The sequence below is a fragment of the Gallus gallus genome, chromosome 5 (assembly GCF_016699485.2).
Source record: "Gallus gallus isolate bGalGal1 chromosome 5, bGalGal1.mat.broiler.GRCg7b, whole genome shotgun sequence".
Taxonomy (NCBI): Eukaryota; Metazoa; Chordata; class Aves; order Galliformes; family Phasianidae; genus Gallus; species Gallus gallus.
Genome location: NC_052536.1, coordinates 265819 through 290611, shown reverse-complemented (window position 1 = coordinate 290611; position 24793 = coordinate 265819). Strand labels below are relative to the sequence as shown.

The following is a 24793-nucleotide window of genomic DNA, read 5'->3' as shown; positions in this document are numbered from 1 at the left end:
AAGGCACGCAGACAGCTCAGCTGCTTCCTTCCTCCATGGCTCCGTTTTGCATGGGGATGTGTCCCTGAAGGGCCACTTGCCTCCCACACCCCAGATCCCACCATCCCGCCCCTCTCTGTACAAGAATGGATGCTGTAGTGGGACCGCAAAGGTTTATTGGGGGCACGCAGGGTGTGGTGACACCTCTCCCATCACCGCCACAGCCCTGGGGAGCTGCAGGGGGATAGCTCAGCCCTGCAACCCCTCCAGCACAGCTCGCAGCACTGCTGCTGCTGCCACAGCCCCAGGATCGGGCTGCAGCAGCTGAGCTGAGCTGATGTAGCTGGCTCTGCCTGCACCAGCCTCCATGTGCCGAGTAGACTCTGCTGCTGCCTCTGCGCTCTGCTGGGAAACACGGGTGTGCTCAGCACACGGCTGGGACGCACAAGGCAGCCCAGATGCCACCTGGGTGCCACCCATCCTAGGACTCCACCCCCGTACCTCCACGGCGGAGGCCAGCACCGTCAGCAGGTCGGCCCCAGGGCTGCGCAGGGCACGCAGTGCCTGCGCTGCGGCACACAGTGCATCCAGCTGGGAGACACAGGGAGGGGATGAGCGCTGGGACCACCACCAGAGGCTGTGTCCCTCAGCGCTGCAGCACTCACCATCGTCCTGTCGCCTGGGGCCGCTCCTCCGTACCTGCACAGGGAGCAGAGGGCTTGACAAGGTCCCACTCAGGGGGTCCCGGGGGGTCCCGCTGCACTCACCGCTGCATGGCTTCGATGCCGGCATCCACAGCGTCGGCCCACGCTGGGAGGTCGCTGCGGTTGTGCAGGGGGTGGGCGGCTGCTGTCAGGAACAGTCCATATAGCTGCCAGAACACATCAGTGCACGCGATGGGGGGACGGTGGGGGTCCTGAGACACGCCCCCTCCCCTCACTGGGGCTCACCACACCAGAGGAGCCACCCATCTTGTCCAGCAGGAGGTCGGCCAGAGCGGAGAAGAGATGAGCTGGGGATGGAGGCAGGGGCTGGGCACGCATCCATTCCTGGATGGCTGTGGGGTGGAGAGAAAGGGCTGGGGCAATCCCCACGGGGACCCTCAACCGCCCTGAGGGGCTCTGCCCCTCTTGGGGGCCAGCTGGTCTTCCCCCGTGCCTGGACTGGGGACAGCTGTGGGGACCCAGCAAGGAGCAAATGGGGGGAACTGTGTCCTTGGAAGGGGTGCCCCAGCACCCACCTCGGGCAGCTCGGGCGTGCGTGTGGCCGCAGTCCCCATCGCCTGCTGCACGGTCCAGCTCATTGAGCTTGTCCTGCAGGCCCAGCAGGGTGCTGCACACTCGTGCCAGCACCTTCTGCGCTCGCTCCATGCCAGGCCCTGAGGAGATGAGACATCACATCCCCATCCTCAAAGTAGCTAGGGAAACTGAAGCACGAGGAGGTGACAGCATCCTCTCTCACTCTGCTGCTGCCCATACCTGTACTGGGCACTTGCTTTGCTGTCTCCATTGCCTCCTTTGGTGCTGCCACCTCTGGTCTCTGGCTCGTGGCAGGTCCCGTGACCACGTTAGGCCATGCCATGGCAGTGGTCTCAGCATCTGGAGCAGCAGGAGGGGAGAGTGAGTCCAATAGACCCACTCCACCACAGCTAGCAGCCAGGTACTGGTGCTGCATGCCCACAGGGGCCAGGGTCTTGGGCCACCCCACACACCCCCGTGGTCCCGTGCTACCTCCCCATGTTGCAGGCGCTCACCGATCAGCCTCAGCAGCTCCTCGTCCACCAGCAGCAGGGTGAGGGAGATCCCGGCCATCTCCAGCGCTGTCATGAAGGAGCCCACCAGTGCCCGAGCGATACAGACGCCACGTCTCTCTGCAGGAATGAGAAAGATGTAAGTGAGGAGGTCCCCAGGAGGTCCCCGTGAGGTCCCCAATGACTCACCCAGACTGCGCACAGCCACACCAGCAACAATGCTCAGCTCCAGGCAGGACAGACCGCCCAGGTTGTTCACCACCAGCACCACAGAGGCTCCTACAGGGCAGGGAGCAGAGTGAGAGCCCCACTTGGGGCACAAGAGGTGCATAGGGGCTAGGGGGACTCACCGGGGCTCAGGGGCAGGTGAGAGGCATTGGAGGGGTCAGTCATGTGCGCCAGCATTGTCTCCACTGCCTCATCCGCTGGCATCACCTGGGGGGCACAGGGGGAGTATGAGTGCAGGGACGGGGCACAGGGGGAGGATGAGGTGAGAGAATGAGGCTCACTTTCATTCTGCGCACGCCGGCCTCACCGTGGATCCCTACAGGAATGTGACAGTGTCACCCCATGCTGATGCCTGGGGTTGGGGCAAGGGTCACGTGGACCCATGCCCCCTGGCAGCGTGGCACAGGGAGGGGGCAGCTCCTCACCCAGCCCCAGCTCCATCTCATCACTAGCCAGCTGGAAGGTGGGCTTGGAGCCAGGCACGCTGCATGGCGACAAGCTGAGCCCCAGAGTGCCTGCAGGAGGGGGAAGGCAGAAAGGGATGCGTGCCAGATTTCAGGGCCGGCGTTGGGCACGTGGGTGGTTGGATGGGGAGGCAGGAGGGCGGCTGTGTCCCAGGCACGCTGCAGGTGCGTGGGGTGCTGAAGTTCACCCTGTGCTGGTGCCTCTTATCAGGCACTGTGGAGGAACAGAGATGGGGTTGGGGACAGGGATCGGGCCCCGTGCACATACCCATGGCTTTGGTGACTGCTGACACCCTTGTGACGATCTCATCCAAGCTCGCCCCCGCCTCAGCCATGGCTCCAGCCACCTGCAAACGGGCATCGATGGGTGAGGGAAGCCTGTATGTCAACCACCGAGGGGCATCGCATCCCCACACACCTTGTGCACGAGGACGGTGCCGCACAACCCGCGGCGCCCGGCTTTCTTCTGGCTGGCGAAGGCGCAGTCATCGCCCACCACCACCATCCGCACGTCGGCCCCCTCTGCCCGTGCCCGCTCCAGTGCCAGCCCAAAGTTCAGGCGGTCCCCCGTGTAGTTCTTCACGATCAGCAGCGTCCCCACTGCGAGCAACAAGTCACACCACGGCCCCACGGCAGCCCCACGCCCCACAGCGTCACCGTACCTGCACCAGCCTCTGTCACCGCCCGGATGGCCGCCAGGATGCTGCCCACAGCGGGGGAGGTGAAGATGGCACCGGCCACCACGCCGCTCAGCATGCCCTTCCCAATGTAGCCTGCAACGGGCACGGGGGGCTCGGGGATGCCCATGGGGCACCGAGCGGGCAGCAAGGCCACGGGTGGGCCCTTACCTGCGTGGTCACTCACCTGCGTGAGCGGGCTCATGGCCGGAGCCCCCCCCAGAGAGCAGTGCCACACGTCCCCGCAGGGCATCCAGGTCAGAGCGCAGGGCCACTCGGTGTCCCCGCAGCAGCTGCAGCCCAGGGTTGCACGCCACCAGCCCTGCCAGCGCATCCTCAGCACAGCTGGCCACCGAGCACACCAGCTTCTTGGGGACCTGTGGGCACGGAGGGGTGGCTGGCTGGGGGGCTGGGTGAGTGGCTGGAGGGCTGGGTGGGGGGCCGGGGAGCAGGGTGAGGTGCTGAGGAGCAGGGAGGGGGGCTGGGTGGCTCACCTCCATGGTTGGGGTGTGGGTGGCACTAAGAGGATACGGGGTTCTGTCCACTGTCACCACGCTGCGGCTCCCGCACAGCCTTCAGACCCAGGTCCAAACTCTGTTTGGAAGTGAGGGAGGGCAAGGTCCAGCCTCCCTCGGCGGGGTGGGGTGGGTCCCGCCTGGCCTGGGTGCATCCCACACTTGGGGGCACTGCTGGGATGGCGGGGCGCGGCCCCACACACGAGGGACGATGCTGAGATTGGGGGGTACAGCCCTATACGACGCCGGGACGGAGGCCTATCAGGAAGGATCCCCTCCCCGAGGGTGAGGCCCCTCCCCGAGGCACCAGGGCCGCCCCCCACCTGCCCTCTCGTCTGCCCCTCCGCGGTCCTCCCCGGCGGGCAGAGCGGCGCGGCGCGCTGACTTCCGGTGACGTCACCACGGCGGGCGGAAGGGGCGGTTGAGTGGCCGCGCTAGGCCGCAGCTCCCGGTGCGCGCCGCGTTCTGGCCGGTTTCGGGACTCGTTGCCGTCTCCGCCATGTCGTACAATTACGTCGTGACGGCGCAGAAGCCGACGGCCGTGAATGGCTGCGTCACCGGTACCGGCGGGACGGGGCGGGGCCCAGCTTTCACGGCGGGATCTGCGCGGCCTTGCGTTTTGGGGGGGCACTGAGGGCCTCCGGGGGGTGGGGGTTGTAGGGAGGTCGGGTCAGTGAGGGATTGGGATATTGTGGGGAGGTGAGGTCAGTGAGGAATTGGGGGTGTTGTGGACAGATGGTTGCGCTGAGAGATGGGAGGGGCATTATGGGGTCTGCAGGGGAAATGAGGCTCCTGGATGGTGTTTATGGGGAGCCCAGGGGTACTGGGGGACCCCGGGGTTTGTGGGTGCATGGAGGGTTCTGGGGGTGTCTCAGTTATCTGGTGGTGGGCATTGGGGTTGATGTGGTGGAGCGAGGGGCACCAGGGTGTGTCTGGGGTTGCCTTGAGGTTCTAGGGGGGTGTGAAGGGCTAGAGGGGATATTAGGGTGTTTTTTGGGGGGGAGGGATAGTAGGGAGCTTGGAGAGGGATGGGGTGTTACCCTGGGAGTTGCTGGGCTCCAAAGGTGGGAGACTGAGCTGAGCAGAGCAGTGGGGTTTTGCTCTTTAGGGGTGCAGTGGGGAGAGGTGTCTTCCTCTGTCCAGGTTTCTGGAGCTCGTGAAGCTGGTTGCGGTGGGACTGGCAGGATTTTGAGTGCTGGAAGCTGAGTTCGGGGCTGGGGGAGGGAGGGAGGCATCAGCAGGGCCCCGGGGTTGGAAGCTGAGGACCCATCTCTTTCCTTCCCCCAGGACACTTCACCTCAGCAGAGGACCTGAACCTGCTGATCGCCAAGAACACACGCCTAGAGATCTATGTGGTGACAGCTGAGGGGCTGCGGCCTGTCAAGGAGGTGGGCATGTATGGCAAGACCGCCGTCATGGAGCTCTTCCGCCCCAAAGTGAGTGTGCTGAGGGTGGGGGGTGGCTCCTCACAACCCCTCCTCAGAGCCCCCGTGACCCTCCTTCCCTCCCTCCCTCCCTGCAGGGCGAGAGCAAGGATCTGCTCTTTATCCTGACGGCCAAGTACAATGCCTGCATCCTGGAGTACAAGCAGAATGGTGACAACATTGACATTATCACCCGTGCCCATGGAAATGTGCAGGTGAGCCGTGCCACCACACCTACTCGAGTTAAAATCTTTCTGAGAGGGTTAGGGATCCATGTGTTACTTTGGTTTTTTGTTGCTCATTAATCAAATGATTTAAACAATTTCCATCATCTGTCAAGCCCAGCTATCTTCTATCTGTTTCCAGGCTTGCTCTTAGTGAAGCTGCGCAGGGGATTATGGTCAGGAGGTGTAAGTGGGCACATCCTGTCAGTGTGTTGGGAAATAAGCACTTAATCTGTGTACTTTGTGGTTCTGCCTCATGACATACAGAGGGGCTGATATCAGCTACTTCCAGCCGGGGCCGTGGGTGATAACAGTGCTGGATTTCCATTGGGTGGGCTCTACTCGAGAGCATCAAAGCATTTCAGAGCTCACTGCTTTCTCTCTTGCCCACCTCCACGGATCTCCCCCTCAGGATCGCATTGGTCGTCCCTCAGAGACTGGTATCATTGGCATCATTGACCCGGAGTGCCGGATGATTGGCCTGAGGCTCTACGATGGCCTCTTCAAGGTCATCCCCCTGGACCGTGAGAACAAGGAGCTGAAGGCTTTTAACATCCGCCTGGAGGAGCTCCAAGTCATCGATGTGAAGTTCCTCTATGGCTGTCAGGCCCCAACCATCTGCTTTGTCTACCAGGTACCTTGTTCTTGATCCTGAACTCAGTGTTTCCGAGGGTCTTCCAAAGGGGTTGAAGCATTGGCAGTGTCCTGAAGCTCACTGAAAGCGGTGCTATAAGGATGGGTAGGCAGAGCAAGAGATGGTTCTGGTTCCTGCAAGCTCGTTTTGTAGCTGAAGGAAGTCTTCCTGGGCTAGCATGGGATGGTCGTGTGAATTCGGTTTGCCAAACTAAGAACTGCAGTTGTTAGTTCTCACAGAATCACAAAATGGCCCGGGTTGAAAGGGACCTCAAGGGTCATGAATCTCCAACCCCCCGCCACAGGCAAGGCCACCAACCTCCACTTTTAATACCAGCCCAGGCTGCCCGGGGCCCCATCCAACCTGGCCTTGGACACCTCCAGGGATGGACGGGGGATCCACAGCCTCTTTGGGCAGCTGTTCCAGCACCTCACCACTCTCTCTCTAAAGAACTTCCTCCTGACATCCAATCTAAATCTTTCCTCCTTCAACGTAAACCCATTTCCCCTTGTCCTGCTTTTATCTATCCTTTCAAAGAGTTGACTCCCCTCCTGTTTATAGGCTCCCTTTCCCACGTGGCAGCAGTGCTCTCCTTTCTCAGAATCATAGAATGCTTGGGTGTGAAGAGAATTCCAAGCCCACTCAGCCCAACCACTGCTCTGGACAGGGTTGCCCAAGGTCCCATCCAACCAGGCCTTGAGCACCTCCAGTGATGGGGCATCGGCACAAGCTGCAGCTCTCCCTTGTCATCTAAACCAGCTTTCAGAACACGTGGCAGTGCTGTCTCTGTCTGAATGAGGAATGTCTGTGGAGCCTTTACCCCCACACCCACACTGACTTTGAAACCTGCATTTGAAATAAAACTCTCAGGCCATCCTCACTCCAGAACTATGCAGTGAGGGTGGCTGATGATGCTTTCTGGCTTTGAATTGCTTTACGGGTGTCCTCCTCAGAGCCAAGAAACCTGACGGTGGTGTGCAGCTCTGAGAAGGTCTGCCTATCCACGTGGGTTTGATTGGTGCTGCTGCTGTTGTCTGGGGAAACTGAGGCAGAGCAGAAGTGTGATTTGGCCAAAATCTTAAACTCAGTGTTAGAGTGGAGGTAGAAGCAAAAGTTTCCACTTAGTCCTCAGAGGTATCATAAAGGAGGAACTCAATCTCCGCACGTAGTCAGCAAGTGGAAAAGGTCTTTTCTCACAGGGTCTGACATTTCCATGCTACAAACTGAACTGGAAGTAAATCTGGTAGTGATTTGTTCATTTTAAGCAGGTCTTGTGCAAATAAAGAGTAAATGAATGTCTGCCTCTGTGTCTACCAACTGCATCTCATCCTTGCAGCAGTTGTGTCTGACTCATGAGGCCTTACGTAAAGCACTGGGGTTAGGCTGTCCCTGGGAGCCTGACTGTGTGTGTGGAGGGGGAACGTATCCAAGCTGCTGCTTTGTCTAATTCCTTCTCAGTTTGTTAATCATTATCACGGGATTTGGATCAAGGAAAATAGCAGTGAGTGTCTGAGATATTCTTTGTGTAGGTTTGAAACCAGAGGAGAATACCACAGAGATGAGCAAGTTTGTTTGAAAAAAAATAAAATAAATAAACTCAAAAGGCTTGAGAACTGCTGTTGTAAGGAATAAAAAGGTCCAGAAATGCCAAAGTGGTGTTAACAATTCCTTTGCCATTTAATGGTCTCACTTCAGCTGTAAAGTGGACAGGATATGTTCCAGCTGTGCTAGTTCCTCCTCTCCTCCTGCAGATCTGTTTCCCACCCCTGGCTTCCCCCTCTCAGCCAGCCGGTGCTGCCCTTTACTTCTTGCAGCACTGGGCTGAGGTGTTCTTTGCATGCTGCTTCTCGGCTGTGCCTCAGGAGCCTCTGCTGCAGTGCATGTGAGGCTGTTGCCTGTTGACATGATTGTTATGCCTCCTCTTTCAGGACCCTCAGGGTCGCCACGTCAAAACATACGAGGTGTCCCTGCGTGAGAAGGAGTTCAACAAAGGTCCTTGGAAGCAGGAGAACGTCGAGGCTGAAGCCTCCATGGTCATTGCAGGTTAGTCCTGCTGCCTGTGGTGTCTTCCCTTCCTTTTCATGCTCAGTTACGCTGCACAGGTTCACTGATCAGACTTCTCCCCTGCGCAGTGCCAGAGCCTTTTGGAGGTGCAATCATCATTGGGCAGGAGTCCATTACCTATCACAACGGAGACAAATACCTGGCTATAGCTCCACCCATCATCAAGGTAACACCTTAACTGTGCATTTCCTACCCACTTCCTGCTGTAGACCCTACTGAAATTCCCAGCTGAACGTGCTTTCTGAATCCAGCAGACTTTCAGTTGCCTGCTGGTTGAATTACTATTGCTAGAAATCCTCACTGTGTGTAACAAACGGTGCAAGTAAGAAGGCTTTCTCATTTGAAGGCTTTTGGTGACTTTGGACCTAATGATAGTAGGTGCTTCTCTGTCTGTTGTTTATCTCTCTGGAACAGCTTGTGGTTTCTCAGGAATCCGTAAGCTGGAACCTTCTGCTGTGTCTGTGGTGCTCTGTGTTTGTGATGGTGGGTCTCTGTATGGCAATAACCATTGCTGTGCTGAGCCCAGAAATCCTTCTGACCTGGGAGGGTGCTGAGCCGCTCAGAGTCAGGAATTTCATCTGTTCTTATCTTTAGCTGTAGCCTAGCAGAGTCACTTGCAGAGATTTGGTGAGTGTCAGTGTTCTTCCTGATGCCCAGTCTGCATTTTGGGGTCTGAGGGATCATAGAATCTTAGAATCATAGAATCGTAGAATGGCCTGGGTTGAAAAGGCCCACAGTGCTCATCCAGTTCCAACCCCCTGCTGTGTGCAGGGTCACCAACCAGCAGACCAGGCTGCCCAGAGCCACATCCAGCCTGGCCTCGAACGCCTCCAGGGATGGAGCATCCACAGCCTCCTTGGGCAGCCCTGTAGTGATGGCAGTGCATGCTTGCACTGGAGTACGTGGCTCCGTGGAGCTCTTGGAAATGGTGTAATAAAGCTGAAATCTTGCTAGGGCCCCAGAGAAAAGGATTAATTAGCATGTAATGAGTGGTTTGGGCATTGGTCCAGGCCAGAGCCTGGTTTCAGTTCAGGCAGTGAGAGATATCAATGAGCCCCTTGGAGACTTGAGTTCGTGCGAGTATGGTTGGGGCACTTGTTCAAAGGGAAGAAGGCTAACAGAGTTGGTGACGGAGCTTGAGCTTGTGGTTTTGTCAGAGGGATGGGCCAGTTCCCACATCAAATGGTGCAGGAAGCACAAATGGCACAGCTGAGGCGCTGCTCAGGGCTGAAAGAGGGCCTTAGCTGGGACCAAAAGGTCCTTTCAGGGCAAATGCATGCAGTGGAGTGCCCTGCGTGGGATTTAGCTGTGGCTTCATGCCCCTCTGGAGTTGTTTCAGTGCCTTCCTAACAGTTCCCTCCTTTGCATACAGCAAAGCACAATTGTGTGCCACAACCGTGTGGATCCCAATGGGTCCCGTTACTTGCTGGGGGACATGGAAGGACGTCTCTTCATGCTGCTCCTGGAGAAGGAGGAGCAAATGGATGGCACAGTCACCCTGAAGGACTTGCGTGTGGAACTGCTTGGTGAGGTAGGACACTACTGCACCGCCTACGGTGTCCCTGCCACTTCTCCCTGGGGGGCTGGGGGGCTCTGCAGGCTGCAGGTGCTCTGCAGATGCCAAATAGTGGAAGTAGCTTCTCTGCGGAACACAGCCTGGGGTGATGTTTTTCTCCCACAGCTGTCAGCTCTGAACCAGACACAGGGGGTTCCCTGCCTGGCCAGCTGACTGTTCATCTTGCACGCTGTCCCTCAGAGATGTTTAGATTCTCTGTGGGTTTTGTAAAGGGATTAAATCTCCCTCCCCGTGCTCTTCTGTTACGCCGCGGTTCAGATACGATCCTTGGGGAGGATGGCAGGGCCCTTCTCACCTTCTCGTGGTGGTTCATCTGCACCTTCTCAATTCCCAGACATCCATTGCAGAGTGCTTGACCTACCTGGACAATGGTGTGGTGTTTGTTGGCTCTCGGCTTGGGGATTCCCAGCTTGTGAAGGTGAGTGGTGGCATTCCCCTGGCTTAGTCCTGCGTTCAAACAGGATTTTATACATGCTTGCTTTCATCCTGATCTCAAGAGTGATCAAACACTGGGATGAACAGCCCAAGGACGTGGTGAATCACCCCCGTTGGAGGTGTTAAAGAAATGGCACTCTGGGATGTGGTTCATGGGCACGGTGGGGATGGGTTGGGGTTGGACTTGATGATCTCAGAGGTCTTTTCCAGCCTTTATGATTCTATGAGACAGATATATGTATTGGGAGAAATTTTCTTTTCCCTTCGCTCTTTCTGCTTACTGGGTCCTTCTTGTTGGAAACTGGTGGTTGTGTTTGTTCATAGCTCAACGTGGACAGCAACGAGCAAGGCTCCTATGTAGTGGCTATGGAGACCTTCACCAACCTTGGTCCCATCGTTGATATGTGTGTGGTAGACCTGGAGAGACAAGGCCAAGGGCAGGTAATGTTGATTCTGCCTTGCCTATCGCTGTGCTAGGGATGTCTGGTCCTGGCAGATGTGTGTGGTGTGTCCACTGAAGGAAAGGACTATGATTCGTTTATCAGGGATTTAAGCCTTGTCCTGGTGCAGGGAAGGCTTTGATGTCTTGCACTGGGTGGGAAGGATCCTGATTTCACAAGGAAGGGTTTCCTCTCCTGCACTGGGGAAGGGTCAACGGCCAAAGAACTTCCTTTGAGAAGCATAGACGATGGGGACCTCAACTTCCCCTGAGCCCATCTCTGCAAGGAAGCGTGGGGAGGCTTCCCCAGTTGGTGAATACCTGCTTTTCCTCCAGCTGGTCACGTGCTCAGGTGCCTTTAAAGAGGGTTCACTACGGATCATCCGGAACGGCATTGGGATTCATGAGCATGCCAGCATTGACCTGCCAGGAATTAAAGGTGTGTGAGTTGGTTCATTCTTTCATATACGACCCACGGCCTGAGAGGGCCCAGTGGGGACATATCTCTTGGCTGTGCTGTGGACGGGGGACTTGCCACTCCCCTTTTGGATTACTCACTGTGAGCGTGCGGTCTTTCTGTTGCAGGCTTGTGGCCCCTGAGGTCAGATTCTCATCGTGAGATGGACAACATGCTGGTGCTGTCCTTTGTTGGCCAGACTAGGTGAGGTGGGGTTAAGGCCATGCCAGGCTCTCAGCCTGATCGAACAGGACTGGAGCATGATACAACAGATTCTCTCTTTCCCTTCTAGGGTTCTTATGCTAAATGGAGAGGAGGTAGAAGAAACAGAGCTCACGGGGTTTGTGGATGATCAGCAGACTTTCTTCTGTGGCAACGTGGCACATCAGCAATTGATCCAGGTAGTGCCCCTTCTGGAGATGCTTTTCTCATTGTGATTCCGTAGCTCTTCTTGGCTGTGGGTTATTTTAGATCTGTGCTGCTCACCGGGGCCTGCACAGGGTCTGCAGCGCTCCCCTGGGCTGATGTCAGACAGGAGGTGTTGTCCAGGCTCTGAACAGCGGTGTTTTCTCTCCTCAGATCACCTCTGCCTCTGTGAGACTGGTCAGTCAGGAGCCCAAAGCCCTCGTGAGCGAGTGGAAAGAGCCCAATGGGAAGAACATCAGCGTGGCTTCCTGTAACAGCAACCAGGTGGTGGTAGCTGTGGGACGAGCCCTCTACTACCTGGAGATCCGACCCCAGGAGCTCAGGCAGATCAAGTAGGTGCCCCTCTCTCCTCCCGGCCCAAGGGTTCACAGCCTTGTTGTCTTCAGGCTTCCTGACTGACGCTTCTGTCTGATTTCTGCTTCCTGCCAGCTGCACGGAAATGGAGCACGAAGTTGCCTGCCTGGACATCACTCCTTTGGGGGACACCAATGGCATGTCCCCTCTGTGTGCAATTGGACTCTGGACTGACATCTCTGCCCGCATCCTAAAGCTGCCTTCCTTTGAACTGCTGCACAAAGAGATGCTAGGAGGAGGTAGGGCTCTCCTGGGACTGCTGGCAGCAGAGACTGACCTGGTGGAGCCACGAGTGACAACAGCCTTCTCTTCTGCTCCCTGCAGAAATTATCCCTCGCTCCATCCTGATGACAACCTTCGAGAGCAGCCATTACCTTCTGTGTGCCCTGGGGGACGGTGCTCTCTTCTACTTTGGGCTCAGCCTTGAGACAGGTGACTACAGGGCCTAGCACCGAGTGGGCTGCTTGGGAGGGTGTTTGGATTTGTGCTCACTTGCTTGTGGTACCTTTATTTATTTCTTTTTCCCCCATCCTTCTGGAGGAGATGCATCTCTTTCCCAAGTTTTTCCAGTAGTTCCTTCTTCCCCACTATGACAGGGTGGGGATTGGCTGTGGGCACTGCAAGTGGGTTTCTCCAGGGGACTGTGAAGAAAGGAACCTGCTGCTTACATCCACTTCTTTGCTGACAGCAGGATGCATTCGCTCACACGCCTCCTTTCCTGCCAGCATGTCACAGCCACGTAGCTCTGTGCTGTCCTGCTCCCAACCTGCTGCTCCTTTCCTGCAGGCTTGCTGAGTGACCGTAAGAAGGTGACCCTGGGCACTCAGCCCACGGTCCTGAGGACTTTCCGCTCCCTGTCCACCACCAATGTGTTCGCCTGCTCTGACCGCCCCACCGTCATCTACAGCAGCAACCACAAGCTGGTCTTCTCCAATGTCAACCTGAAGGAGGTGAACTACATGTGTCCCCTCAACTCAGATGGGTATCCTGACAGGTGAGCCCGCCCCACGGCACGGCTTGAGGGAGCCTGGGGCTCTGCGTTGGCACAGACCGTATGGATAACGTCCTGCTCAGCCCTGGTGGTACATCCAGCCTGTCCAGGGGGTGTGCCTGCCTGGCACTGGCTGATCATGGGAGAGCCTTCTTCAGAGATAGTCTTGCAGTGTACAGCAGTCCTGCCTGGGTTCTCCCAGGGCGCTCACGAGTCCTTTTTACTGTTGGTGGATATCGCGTGAGATGTTTGAGGTCTTAAGCGTTTATCTCTGTGCATCAGCAGCTGTAGAAGCTGCCCTAGTCTGGCTGCTGTGCAGTGCGGGAAGGGGACCCTGGTCAGCATTTTGGGGGTGAGGGGAAGAAGGAGACTCTTGGCTGCACCACTGGCCTTACAAGCCCCGTTGCTCACAGTTTTCCTCCTTTACAGCTTAGCATTGGCTAATAACAGCACGCTGACAATCGGCACCATTGATGAGATCCAGAAGCTGCACATCCGCACAGTTCCCCTCTATGAATCACCCAGGTGAGCTGAGGGTTTCCTTTTGGGGCCCGTGATCTGCTGGGGGGAGACTTTGCCGTGGGGAGAGCCTACTCTGCTGTGGGCTTGGTTAGCATGCAGGCCGAATCGATGGCTTCGTGCTGAGAGTGGTCTGTGCAAGAGAGCAGTTCTTTTCTTGTTGCCTCTCCTTGGAGCAGCCCGTCCTGGCATCCCTGCTCACGCAGCTCTTTGTCCTGCAGGAAGATCTGCTACCAAGAAGTATCACAGTGTTTTGGTGTGCTCTCAAGTCGTATCGAGGTGCAAGACGCCAGCGGGGGCACCACTGCGCTCAGACCCAGCGCCAGCACCCAGGTGAGGGGGCAGCTGTCAGCTGATCCCTGAGCTGTGTGCACTGTAGCTCCTCAGCCAGACCGTGGTGCAGATCTTCCTGTTGCTCAGGCCTAGGGAGCTCCTCCCCCACTCATCCCCCTGGTCCCCAGTTTTCTCAGCCTGCGCGTACGTGCCAAGTAACACGAGGATGTGACACATCTTTCTGTGTCCCAGGCCCTGTCTAGCAGTGTGAGCACCAGCAAGCTGTTCTCCAGCAGCACAGCGCCACACGAGACATCCTTTGGAGAGGAGGTGGAGGTGCACAACCTGCTCATCATCGATCAGCACACTTTTGAAGGTACCAGCCCCACGTGCTGCCCTTGAACTCTGCTTGAATGCCCATCAGCACGTGGCTAAGAGCTCCACAGTCCCGTGATCTCACACGTTCCCTTAGTAGGAGTGTTTTTCCTCTATCATCAGCCATCCAGCATCAGCCAAAGGGTGTAGGTTGGAGGTGTGATGATTGGCGGCACAGAGTAGTGAGGGGATCACCAGACTCTGCACCTCGTTCAGTTTTGGAGCTTGTAGCTGCTCTTCCCGTGCGTGGGGGTGTTGCCTGCTGGCCCCCAGCGGACCCAGCCGTTTCTGTCTTTCCCTCTTTGCAACAGTGCTTCATGCTCACCAGTTTCTACAAAACGAGTACGCCCTTAGCCTGGTCTCCTGCAAGCTTGGCAAAGACCCAAACACCTACTTCATCGTGGGTACTGCCATGGTGTATCCTGAGGAGGCAGAGCCGAAGCAGGGCCGCATCGTCGTCTTCCACTACTCTGACGGTAAGAGCAAAAGCTTCTTGTCTGGCCAAGTCCAGCTGCTCGAGGGCAATCAGAGAGATCCAGGCAGGTTCTGCAGGAGTTTGTCACTGCTGTGGTCTCTCACAGCATGTCCCCTCCTCCCCAGCTGCCAGAGAAGCCCAGGAGTCCCTCACCAGAACCACATTCTGGGATTTACTTTCTGTTGTCCTCCCACTCCTGCACTGCTTGCCCGCAGATCCTCTGAGGCAGTGAGCAGTGTTGCTTAGAGCAGCTTGTGCGAACCCTCCACGGTTTGTTGGCCCTGGGAGCACGGTGCAAATAACTGGGCGTGCTGTGGATTGATTGCAGGCAAGCTGCAGAGCCTGGCTGAGAAGGAGGTGAAGGGAGCTGTGTATTCCATGGTGGAGTTCAACGGGAAGCTGTTAGCCAGCATCAACAGCACGGTAGGGCCCTCGTGAGACCCCGGCTTCCTTCCCGAGCATGTGTCAGAACTGGGAGCTGTTCCAGCTGTGTGGCTGTCAGCTGGGTCTGTCGGGGAGCATGTCTTGGCTGGCACAGGTGTGAGTCCCAGCTCAGAGCCTCGTCCCTTCCTTCCTCCAGGTGCGCCTGTACGAGTGGACGGCCGAGAAGGAGCTGCGCACGGAGTGCAACCATTACAACAACATCATGGCTCTCTACCTGAAGACCAAGGGAGACTTCATCCTCGTGGGAGATCTGATGCGGTCTGTCCTGCTCCTTGCCTACAAGCCCATGGAAGGAAACTTTGAAGAGGTATCAGTGCTGTTGGGTAGTCTTAGATTCACAGTCGTTTCGATCAGAAAAGACCTTCCCATCAAGTCCAACTGTTAACTTGTCTGCTGAGTCCCATTGCTAAACCACGTCCCCTAGTGCCATTTAGAATCACCGAGTCATTTAGGATGGAAAAGGCCTTCAAGAAACAAAAGAAGTCTGCTTTCTCCCATCACTTCACACACATAGAAAGATGCTGTGATTTATCAGACAGTTCCAGAGATACTGTGTGTTTTCTGCCAGCCATCCACACAAGGGGTTTTGACTGGACTGCAGCTGTGATAGTTTCTGTAAGGATATCAAGCTGCGAAGTGTTAGAATGAGACAACTTAGTGTTACAAATGTTGGGGCTGCGACAGATACATCCTTCAGGAAGCACGTTCACTTGGTCAGAGTGGTGCTGGGAGTCCATGCTACTTGTTCCAGTAGGCTTCAGGCAAGGGGAGCAGTGCTGAAGATGGAAAATGGAGGAGCCTGGCTCAGCCCACCTCACCAGCCCTTTGAAGACAAGGGTATGGGGTTGTGCACAGAGAACAGGATTACCTGGTGACATTCTTCTAGACAGATCCCCGTGCTTCTTGGAGGGACAAATCCCAGGCATTCGGGAGGCTGGGCTGTGTGTCAGCTGCCTTGGGAAGGGCAGGCTTGGAGTGCTTGCCAGGAGAGGGGAGCTGCCCAACACCGTGCAGTTGGGATGGCTTATTCAGACTGTGGCTGCATCTGTCAGCAAATGCAGCGTAGCTGGGGGTCGCACCGGGCGCTGGGGCCATCTGTGCACCTGTGAGAATGGCACTGGCGTGGCCTGGCCTCATTTGCCCTGGCATTATTCAGGCGCAGCATAGGCCGGCACCATCTTCACAGAGGCAGTTGGTGCCTTTTGCTCAGTAGAGAGGTCAGACCGCATCGTGCCTCACTCACAGATGGGGCTGCTGAGTGGGATGAAGACGCTTGATAAGGGGACAGGACGGTGCTCTTCACTGCCCCTCCTCTTGTCCCTTTCCAGATCGCCCGGGACTTCAATCCAAACTGGATGAGTGCCGTAGAGATCCTGGACGATGACAACTTCTTGGGAGCAGAGAACGCTTTCAACCTGTTTGTGTGCCAGAAGGACAGGTGGGCTGGCAGGAGGGGGGTTGTAGCAGTGCGTGGCAGGACGACGGGGCACGTGTTGGGCAGGAAAAGGGACAGAAGCGTGCCCAGCTCTGAGATGGGATTTGGGGAGCTGTCCTGTGCCCCCCAGCACAGACTGAGCGGAGCGCTTTGGCTTTCAGCGCTGCCACGACTGACGAGGAGCGCCAGCACTTGCAGGAGGTGGGGCTGTCCCACCTGGGAGAGTTTGTCAATGTCTTCTGTCACGGCTCCCTGGTCATGCAGAACCTGGGTGAGACATCCACACCAACACAGGGCTCTGTTCTCTTCGGCACAGTCAACGGCATGATAGGTGAGGAGTGGGGAGCGCACTGGCCTGCAGATTCCTCGTGTCTCCTCTTCCTCTCCCCATCCTTGTCTCAGCCCTGTCAGGCAGCAGCCTCCGGCTGCAGTCCTGCCGTCCCCTACCTGCTGGCAGCTTCAGGTCTTAGGGTCTGCAAGGTGCTGAACTCTCATCGCCACGTTTTCCTTTGCAGGGCTGGTAACTTCGCTGTCGGAGAGCTGGTACAACCTCCTGCTGGACATGCAGAACAGGCTCAATAAAGTCATCAAGAGCGTGGGCAAAATCGAGCACTCCTTATATCCTTCCGTGGTCCGACTGGGAAGCCGTGCCAGTGGGTGCTCGGGGCTGTCCTGTGAATTAAAGCGCCCTCTTGCAGGGCTTGAGGACAAACTGGGCTTTGCAGCAGTGCAAATGTTGGTTTCCCTTTGATCCCAGGAGCTGGCTGTGCTTGAGGAACGGCATGCAGGAAGGTCGGGTTCCCGAGATCTTCCTTGCCACGTTTTTAGGGCCATTTTCTAGACCAGTTCTGTGAGGCAGCGTGGTCGGTCTGCCTCAGGCTGCCCAGCAGAGAGGTTTGTTTTTTTTTCCGGGCGCAGTGTGGGATTGATGTCACTCCATGTGGATTTGGCTCCTTGACAGCGCCACCTGGAGATCATTTCACACTGAACGCAAGACAGAGCCAGCTACGGGCTTCATCGATGGCGACCTGATCGAAAGCTTCCTGGACATCAGCAGGCCCAAGATGCAGGAGGTGGTGGCAAACCTGCAGGTGAGAGGGGCGACCCCGCAGGTGCTCCGAAGTGGAGGCAGTGCTAAACCCTAAACACGCGCCCTGCTGCTGCTTCATCACCTGCAGGTGCTTTCATGCTTTCCTCTCTCTGCAGATTGACGATGGCAGCGGGATGAAGAGGGAGGCCACCGTGGACGACCTGATCAAGATAGTGGAGGAGCTGACCCGCATCCACTAGCAGGATTTGGGGCTTTTCCCTGACGCCTTCCTCCACGTCGAGCAAGGGGCTTTCTTCCCCTGGCTGGCTGCGCTCAGCGCTGGCAGCGGCCCTGGCCTGAGGGGAGGTGTCTGAAGGAGAGCTGTTTGTTAGGGATCTGGGGGGCACCGTGCTGTTGCCAGCTTGGATTCACCAATCCTACGGACTCGACCAGAGCTGGGCTTTGCTGGTCGCTCTCGCTGGGCGACCCACAGCAGTGCCCTTGCCTGGGTTCACGCTTTGCTATTGTCTTTTTTTGTTTTGTTTTTCCCTTCTGCTTTTGTTTTTGATTCTTTTTTTTTTTTTTGATCCATCGTGGGTTTGGTTGGGGTTGGTTTTTTTTTTTTGGTTGGTCGGTTGGTTGGTTTTGGAAGAGGAAGCAAAGCTGCCTCGAGCGTGAGGGCTGGAGGAGGCATCTGGGGCGGGTGAGAGCTGCGGGCCCGGAGCACTTCTCTGCAGCTGGGGAAGGAGGCAGAGGGGGACAGCGGGACAGCACGCTCCTCTCTCTCCACAGCACCTCTGGCTCGCTCAGGGAGGGAATTTCTGGGAAGCTCAATCAGTTGTGGAGTCTGAGTTTTACCAAATAAAGTAGTCCAAACGGAGCGGTGTGTGCTGGCGCTGCCCTGCTCCGCTGAGCATCACCCGCGTGTGGGATCCACGGAACCACACACAATGGCCCGGGTTGGAAGGGACCCCGAGGATTACGAAGCTCCAACCTCCCCAGCACAGGCAGGGCCACCAACCTCCACAGTTAATACCAGCCCAGGCTGCCCAGGGCCCCATCCAACCTGGCCTTGAACACCGTCGGGGATGGGGCATCCACAGCCTTTCTGGGCAGCCTCTTCCAGCACCTCACCCCTCCCGTAGAAAAGAAAGTAAGGATTCCTTCAACTTAAGGAAGGGTTCCTGCCTTCCCTGGCGCAGCAGGAGCAGGGAGTACAGAGCTGGGAGCTGGAAGGGCACAATCGAGTCAGGCTGCGTCCAGGCTGGGGTCCTGCCTCTCGTTCCCTGTGTGTAAAACAGAGATTAATCATTATCCTCCTGGCCTCCATTTGGCTTCGAGCTGCCTGAGCCCTGGCTTGCTGCTGTCCTGATTGCTGAGCAGTTGCCAAAATGCACGCGGGGGGGCTGGGGAGTCCCCAGCTGCCATCTTCCCCGTGGGAACCCGTGGGCTTAACAGAGCCCCCACGGGCCCCATCCCATGCTTAGGGGGCTCCGGGCCACCAGAAGAGGGGAGAAGGGCGCGGGACTCCGGGTTGGGTCCTTTCCCCTCCCTGTGCAGCCGAGCTTTTTGCTCCAAAGGCTGCATGTGCACGTGCACACCCTGGCCCCGTGCTCGCACAAGTTGTTGCCCTGTATTCTTCCCTTCCTGCGGCGGCTAAGAGGTGGGCAGCGTCCTAAAGGCACGTGTTTGGGATGGGGAAAGCAAAGTGACCCTCGGCGGGCACCTTTCCTTTGCTGGAGGGCTCAGGATCTCTGCTCAGCCCTCCTCCCTCCCTGAAAGCACAGCCGGGGTGGCAGGTGCCGCGCGCTCAGCTTCCCCGCAGCCAGCGTTCGGTGATGCCGTGGGCTGATGCTGCAGGGGAAGCTCGGGGCTGCAGGCAGAGGGTCACCCCATGGGTCGCTGTGCTGCGGGGACTGCCCTTTGCTCCGCGCCATCAATCATTTACCTGCCCTTCACCTTCGCTTCAGCCCCCGGCCGGGCGCAGGGACGTTCGGGCTGGAGGGGTTTCGGCCCCCACGGAGCCCCTCGCCGCGCCCTTCCCCACTGCACTTTGGCTCCTCTATCTGCTGCGTGCTCCTCTTTGGTGGGTCCCCGTGCAGGGCTGGGAAGGCAGCCCAGTGCCGCCAGGAGGAGGAGGAGGAGGAGGAGGAGGAGGGGTGGGGAGAGGCCAGCCCGGAGCTTTGCCAGATGTGGGAAAGGAGAAAGCGGGGGGGACGCTGAGCTCCGTTCTCCCCCTCTCCAAAGAGCGGGGACCCCGTCCCTCGGGGAGGAGGAGGAGGAGGTCGGCGGCGGTGGGGCCGAAGGGCGGCGAGGGCGCGAGGCTCGGCCCGAGCATCCCCACGCGCGTTCCCCCGCGCCGGGGCAGAGGAGGATCGGGGCCCCCCGGCGCGCCCCGCTCTGCCTCCCTCCACCCCCCGCATTGTTCCCGGCCCGGCGGGCGGGAGGAGGAGCAGGGCCAAGGGCCAGCGTGCGGTAGGCGCCCCGCGCTGCGAGGCAGGCAGGAAGGCAGCGCCGGGAGCGTGCCGCCGGAGCCGCTGGCATGTTGGTCGCGCTGCTCGTCCGGGCTGCCTGTGCGTCCCTGCTCCTCCCGGGCGGGCAGGCCAGGGTGTACTCCGGGAGGAAGAAGCCGGCCAGCTTTGCCGTGGAGAGGTAGCCTGCCCCCCCTTTTCCTCACCCCGGTCCCCGCCGCACCTGGGGATGGCGGCGCGCGGCGCCGCGCCCACGTGCGCCCCGTCCACCGCCGCGACCCTCGCGGGCTGCCGCTCCCCACGTCTCCATCCCGCCCGGAGATGCGTCTCCGCCGCCCCTCCGTCCCACCGCGTCCCGCGGCCGTCCCGTGCCCGCCGTACCCCCTGAGCCCCCCCTCCCTCGGACCCCTCGCGTCCCCATCGCCTCCTCGCGTCGGCGGGGCTCGGCGCGGGGTGACCTCCTCCTTCGCCGCCCGCTCCCAGGCGCCACGTGGGGCCCCACATCTGCTTCTCGGCTTTCGGCAGCGGATGTTGCCCCGGCTGGATGCTGGCTCCGGGCAGCGGGCAGTGCGTCCTGCGTGAGTACGGGCGCCGGGGATGGCACCGGGTGGGGGTCCCCGCGCCCTCACGTTCCCGCGCCCCGCAGCGCTCTGCTCCTTCGGCTGCGGCAGCGGCTTCTGCGTTGCGCCCAACCTCTGCTCGTGCCCCGACGGAGAGCGGGGCGTCACCTGCCCAGGTAGGGCCCCCCCCCCCCCCCCCGCGCGCCGCGGGGCCGGGGGCGCGCGCTTGGGTTGCGGGGTGCCCCCGGTGCCCCGCAGAGCCGCTCTCTGCCTTCCAGAGCCGCTGGGGAACTGCGGGGAGTACGGCTGCGACCTCTCCTGTAACCACGGTGGGTGCCAGGAGGTGGCCCGCGTCTGTCCCCTCGGCTTCTCCATGGTGGAGACGGACACCGGCGTCCGCTGCAACGGTGAGCCGCGGGGAGCGCGGTGTGGCCGCGGGGGGGCGGGGGGGTCCCGGCGTTCCCCAGCCCCCGGCTCCGTCCCCTCTCGCCCGCAGACATCAACGAGTGCCTGAGCGCCGCCTGCGAGGGGCCGTGCGTCAACACCGAGGGTGGCTTCGTCTGCGAGTGCGGCCCCGGCATGCAGCTCGCCGCCAACCGCCACAGCTGCCAGGGTGCGCGGGGCCGGGGCTGGGAGGGGGCGGGGGGGGGCGCTCAGCCGGGGCGCTGAGCCTCGGCCTCTGCCCGGCAGATACCGACGAGTGCCTGGCCACGCCGTGCCAGCACCGCTGCAAGAACAGCGTGGGCAGCTACCGCTGCTCCTGCCGGCCCGGCTACCACCTCCACGGGAACCGGCACTCCTGCGTGGGTGAGTGCCGCGCGCCGTCCCTGCGGCCCCGCGCCATCGCAGCAGCTCCCCGTGCGCCGCGCCGTCACCCCTCCCCGACGTGCAGCCACCGCGACCCCTCCCCACGCGGTGGAAACCCGCCCCGGCCGCGCGCCCCCCCTGCGCCGCGCCGCGCCCGGCTTCGGTGCCGCCGCGGGGGACGCCGACGCGCTCCGCATCCCGCAGACGTCAACGAGTGCCGGCAGCCGGGCGAGCGCCGTGCGTGCCAGCACGCGTGCCACAACACACCGGGCAGCTTCCTCTGCTCCTGCCGGCCCGGCTACCGGCTCAGCAGGGACAGGGTGTCCTGCGAAGGTAACCGCCCGTTCCTCCACCCGGGAGCGACCCCCGAACTCCCCGCGCTGACTGACGCCTTTCCCCTTCCCTCCCAGGCTTCCCCAAGGCCATCCTGGCGCCCTCCCCCATCCTGCAGTCCCTGCAGCACCCCCCCACGCTGGTCCTACTCCCTCCCGGAGCGGGGGGACCCCTCCCGCTCCCTTCTCCTCACCTCCCCGCCGCGGCACCGGGCACGTCCGTTCCTCCCTCCTCCCCTCGCGATGCCGTCCAGCCGCCCCCTGGGACTCCCACCTCGGCCCCTCTCTGCTGGCACCGCGGGGCTCCCCGGGAGCCGGGAGCTCGCTGGACGGAGCCGGGGTGCCAGAGCTGCAGCTGCCAGGTGAGCGCTCCGCGCACCCGCATCCGCACCTCCCCGCATCCCCGCTTCCCAGTGCCGTGCCTGAGCCGTGCCCACCCCAGCAGGGAGGCCAAGTGCTGTGCGAGGCCATCACCTGCCTCGTACCGTGCTCCCACCCTCTGCCCGCCCCAGCTGGGGGCTGCTGTCCCAGCTGCACAGGTGAGCCCCGGCCCCCCCATTCCCGTGCCCCACCGCGGCCCGCTCTGACTCCCGGCTCGCAGGCTGCCTGAGCAATGGGGTGGCCCACGCCGAGGGAGAGGTCTTCACGCCGTCAGATGGAAACTGCACCATCTGCGTGTGCCTGGTGAGTGCCGCGCGGTGGGACGGGGCTGGGGGGGCAGCCCCCCCCCCCGGATGCCCCATCCTGTCCCGGCTGCTCACGACGCTGATGGGTCGCACCGGGCTGTGGGATCCAAAGCGTGCGCTGCCACGTGCCGGGGCTGACGTCCATTGCTCATCCCGTGGCCGCCCCACGTTCCTCCCTGCAGGCCGGCAATATCTCCTGCATCTCCCCCGAGTGCCCCCCAGGCTCCTGCCCCAGCGCCTCACCCCCCAACTGCTGCTCCTGCCAGCCAGGTGGGGTCCTACCAGAGGAGATCGAGTGGCTGCGGGTGGCTGTGACGCACGCATGGGGCCCTGGGGGGGGCTCAGCTCCCCGTCTCAGCCCTCGCTGCCTCCCTCCTGCCCAGCAAAATGCAGCTTCCGTGGTCGGACCTACGCGCACGGAGCCCGCTTCAGCTTGGATGGGGACGAGTGCACCACCTGCGTCTGCCGGGTGGGTCCGGGGCGCTGCTCGTGGTCCCGTGGGCGGCACGGAGCTGCTGGGTGATGCTCCCTTCTCCCCACAGAGCGGGGAGGTGGAGTGCTCCTTTGCCCCGTGCCCGGTGCTGGACTGTCCCCAGCAGCAGCGGCAGCTGCGCCCCGGGCAGTGCTGCTTCAGCTGCAAGGACCCCCCGCGCCCCTCAGGTGAGCTGCGGTGTGGGGCACCGGGTAGGGGGAAGGGGGCCGGGGATGCAGCGCCGCAGGGTTCAGGTTTTGTTTGTGTACCCATTTGTGGCAGAGGGAGTGGCGGGCTGAGGTGCCCCCCTCCCCAGCCGTGTCCCTGCCCCCACCAGGCTGCTTCGTGGACGACAATGGGGTCGAGTTTCCCATTGGACAGATCTGGTCTCCGGGTGATCCCTGTGAGTTATGCGTCTGCCAGGTGAATGAGAACCTACTCTGCTTCACTCCTCCTGCCTGTCCCCATCCCCGCCTCCGTCCCCGTCCCATCCGTGTCCCCATCCCCTCTGCTCATGCCTGGCCTACTCAGTCTACTCATGCCTGACCTACTCAATCTCTGGGATTGGCTTCAGCCTCTGTCTTTCCGCCATCCCCATCTCCACGGGCTTTCCACCCCCTCCATACTGCGTTTAAACCCCCCCCCCCCCCCCCAGCTTTGGCTTCAACCCCCGGGGTACGGCCCCAAGGTCTCTGTCACTCCTTTCCCCTCGCAGGCTGATGGCTCGGTGAGCTGCAAGCGGACAGATTGCGTGGAGACGTGTCCCTACCCCATCCACATCCCGGGGCAGTGCTGCCCCGACTGCTCAGCAGGTGATGGGGACAGCAGGGGACGGGGTGACGGCACGGGGCTCCGGGCACTGCAACCCCACTCTCGACCCACAGGATGCACCTACATGGGGCGGATCTTCTACAACAACGAGACCTTCCCGTCCCTCCTGGACCCCTGCCTCAGCTGCATCTGCCTGGTGAGGCACGTGGGCTGTGGGGTGGGGGCGTTTGGGCACCCCCGACCCACTAATGCCCGGCCCTCACCTCTCCCCAGCTGGGCTCGGTGGCCTGCTCGCCCGTGGACTGTGCCATCTTCTGCACCTACCCCTTCCACCCCGAGGGCGAGTGCTGCCCTGTCTGCAAAGGTGAAAGCTGGGGGGGTGGGGATTCGGGGACGTGGGGATGCAGGGACACAGGGGACGTGGGGACACGCGGAAACGGGGACAGAGGGACGTGAGGGCACGGGGACATAGGGATGCGTCCCCACCCCTGCTCTGAGCGCTGTCCCCCTAGACTGCAACTACGAGGGCAGGAAAGTGGTGAACGGGCAGAGCTTCAGCCCCGAGGGCCGGCCCTGCACCCGCTGTACCTGCCAGGTGAGTTCACGCCTCCTTCCTCCTCGCGCTCCTCATCCTCCTCATCCTCCTCCTCAACTTCTTCTCCCCCATGCCACAGCTCGGGGAGGTGAGCTGTGAGGAGAGGCCGTGTCCCCAGTCCTGCACTGAGCCCACTGCCTGCTGCCCCCCTTGCCAAGGTACCACCTCTATATGCGGGTGCCCCGACGTGGCTTCTGTCCCCAACGTGGGACGCAGGAATTTTAGGGGCGGATGAAGCTAACTGTGGGCATCTCTCTCTCTCCGCAGCAGACGGCCAGCTGCAGAGCAGTGACACATCCCCATCTCTGTCCCCATCCCCAACCCCGCAGCCATCATCCCAATCCTCATCTCCATCCCCATCCCCGTCTCCATCCTCGTCCCCATCGCCGTCCCACGAGGGCACACCCCAGCCCCCCCGCCACCGCCTGGCCCAGGTCCTGCTCCACACCACCCCCCTCAACCCCTCTCTAGGGGGGGAGCCCCCTCCCAACGCCCCCAGCCCCCCGTCGGGCTGCCCTGGCGAGGCCACAGGATCCCCAGCCCTCAGCAGCAGCCCCAGCTCGAGGCAGGACGCTCAGAAACATCCTGAGGACGTGGACATGGACACATAGAACCACTCACACCCAGAGGAGGAGGAGGGCGAGGAGGAGGAAGGCTGCTGGATTAGCGAGCCTGGCCGGCCAGGCACAGCTGGAGATGGGGCACTGAGGTGCGCAGTTGGATGCGCCGAGCAAACCAGGGGTGGTGACACATCCTTGAGCAGTGGGCACGGGGACCCCCGGCCCTTCACCACCCCATGGTGCCAGAGGCTGTGGGGCTGGGGTGCCAGCGCTCTTCCACCCCCCAATAAAGCTACCCCGGTATTTATGCTCCAGGCTCCTCCTTGTGCCCACCCAACCCAGCCCCGCTTG

At 60.4% G+C, this 24793-nt stretch overlaps 3 protein-coding genes across 9 annotated transcripts; 2 read left to right on the top strand and 1 right to left on the bottom strand.

The window, feature by feature from the left end:
* Positions 1 to 138: 138 nt before the first annotated feature.
* TKFC (triokinase and FMN cyclase) lies at positions 139 to 3693 on the bottom strand. The gene is made up of 17 exons (XM_015286122.4): positions 3593 to 3693; positions 3286 to 3475; positions 3084 to 3194; positions 2840 to 3021; positions 2690 to 2768; positions 2383 to 2472; positions 2239 to 2273; positions 2080 to 2164; positions 1919 to 2008; positions 1733 to 1849; positions 1458 to 1577; positions 1220 to 1357; positions 930 to 1036; positions 747 to 850; positions 645 to 678; positions 481 to 570; positions 139 to 381 (listed from the first exon to the last, which is right to left on the bottom strand). Exons 1-17 carry the CDS (start codon positions 3596 to 3598, stop codon positions 229 to 231), a joined length of 1731 nt encoding a protein of 576 aa, XP_015141608.2. The 5' UTR covers positions 3599 to 3693; the 3' UTR covers positions 139 to 228.
* Positions 3694 to 4019: 326 nt separating this feature from the next.
* DDB1 (damage specific DNA binding protein 1) lies at positions 4020 to 18068 on the top strand. Its single transcript, NM_204216.4, has 27 exons — positions 4020 to 4173; positions 4901 to 5049; positions 5136 to 5252; positions 5674 to 5895; positions 7824 to 7938; positions 8028 to 8125; positions 9332 to 9490; positions 9870 to 9953; positions 10295 to 10411; positions 10746 to 10848; positions 10995 to 11070; positions 11159 to 11267; positions 11446 to 11624; positions 11722 to 11885; positions 11971 to 12078; positions 12433 to 12640; positions 13067 to 13162; positions 13378 to 13489; positions 13682 to 13805; positions 14116 to 14280; positions 14608 to 14702; positions 14860 to 15030; positions 16052 to 16161; positions 16320 to 16489; positions 16674 to 16776; positions 17126 to 17249; positions 17365 to 18068. The coding sequence occupies exons 1-27, from the start codon at positions 4113 to 4115 to the stop codon at positions 17446 to 17448; spliced, it is 3423 nt and encodes a 1140-aa protein (NP_989547.1). The 5' UTR covers positions 4020 to 4112; the 3' UTR covers positions 17449 to 18068.
* A 1587-nt stretch (positions 18069 to 19655) lies between these two features.
* Positions 19656 to 24749, top strand: VWCE (von Willebrand factor C and EGF domains). 7 transcript variants are annotated; one of them, XM_015286121.4, is made up of 20 exons: positions 19656 to 19840; positions 20143 to 20237; positions 20306 to 20395; positions 20498 to 20626; positions 20716 to 20832; positions 20910 to 21026; positions 21231 to 21359; positions 21437 to 21720; positions 21804 to 21897; positions 21960 to 22042; positions 22227 to 22314; positions 22428 to 22513; positions 22587 to 22704; positions 22854 to 22939; positions 23232 to 23328; positions 23401 to 23483; positions 23561 to 23651; positions 23800 to 23882; positions 23962 to 24040; positions 24150 to 24749. In XM_015286121.4, exons 1-20 carry the CDS (start codon positions 19731 to 19733, stop codon positions 24491 to 24493), a joined length of 2403 nt encoding a protein of 800 aa, XP_015141607.2. In that variant the 5' UTR covers positions 19656 to 19730; the 3' UTR covers positions 24494 to 24749. The 7 variants fall into 7 exon arrangements, with proteins under 7 accessions (XP_015141607.2, XP_040557421.1, XP_040557420.1 ...); XM_040701487.2 differs by having other exon boundaries at positions 21801 to 21897; XM_040701486.2 differs by having other exon boundaries at positions 21801 to 21897; positions 22227 to 22513; positions 22854 to 22919.
* The last annotated feature ends 44 nt before the right edge of the window (positions 24750 to 24793 follow it).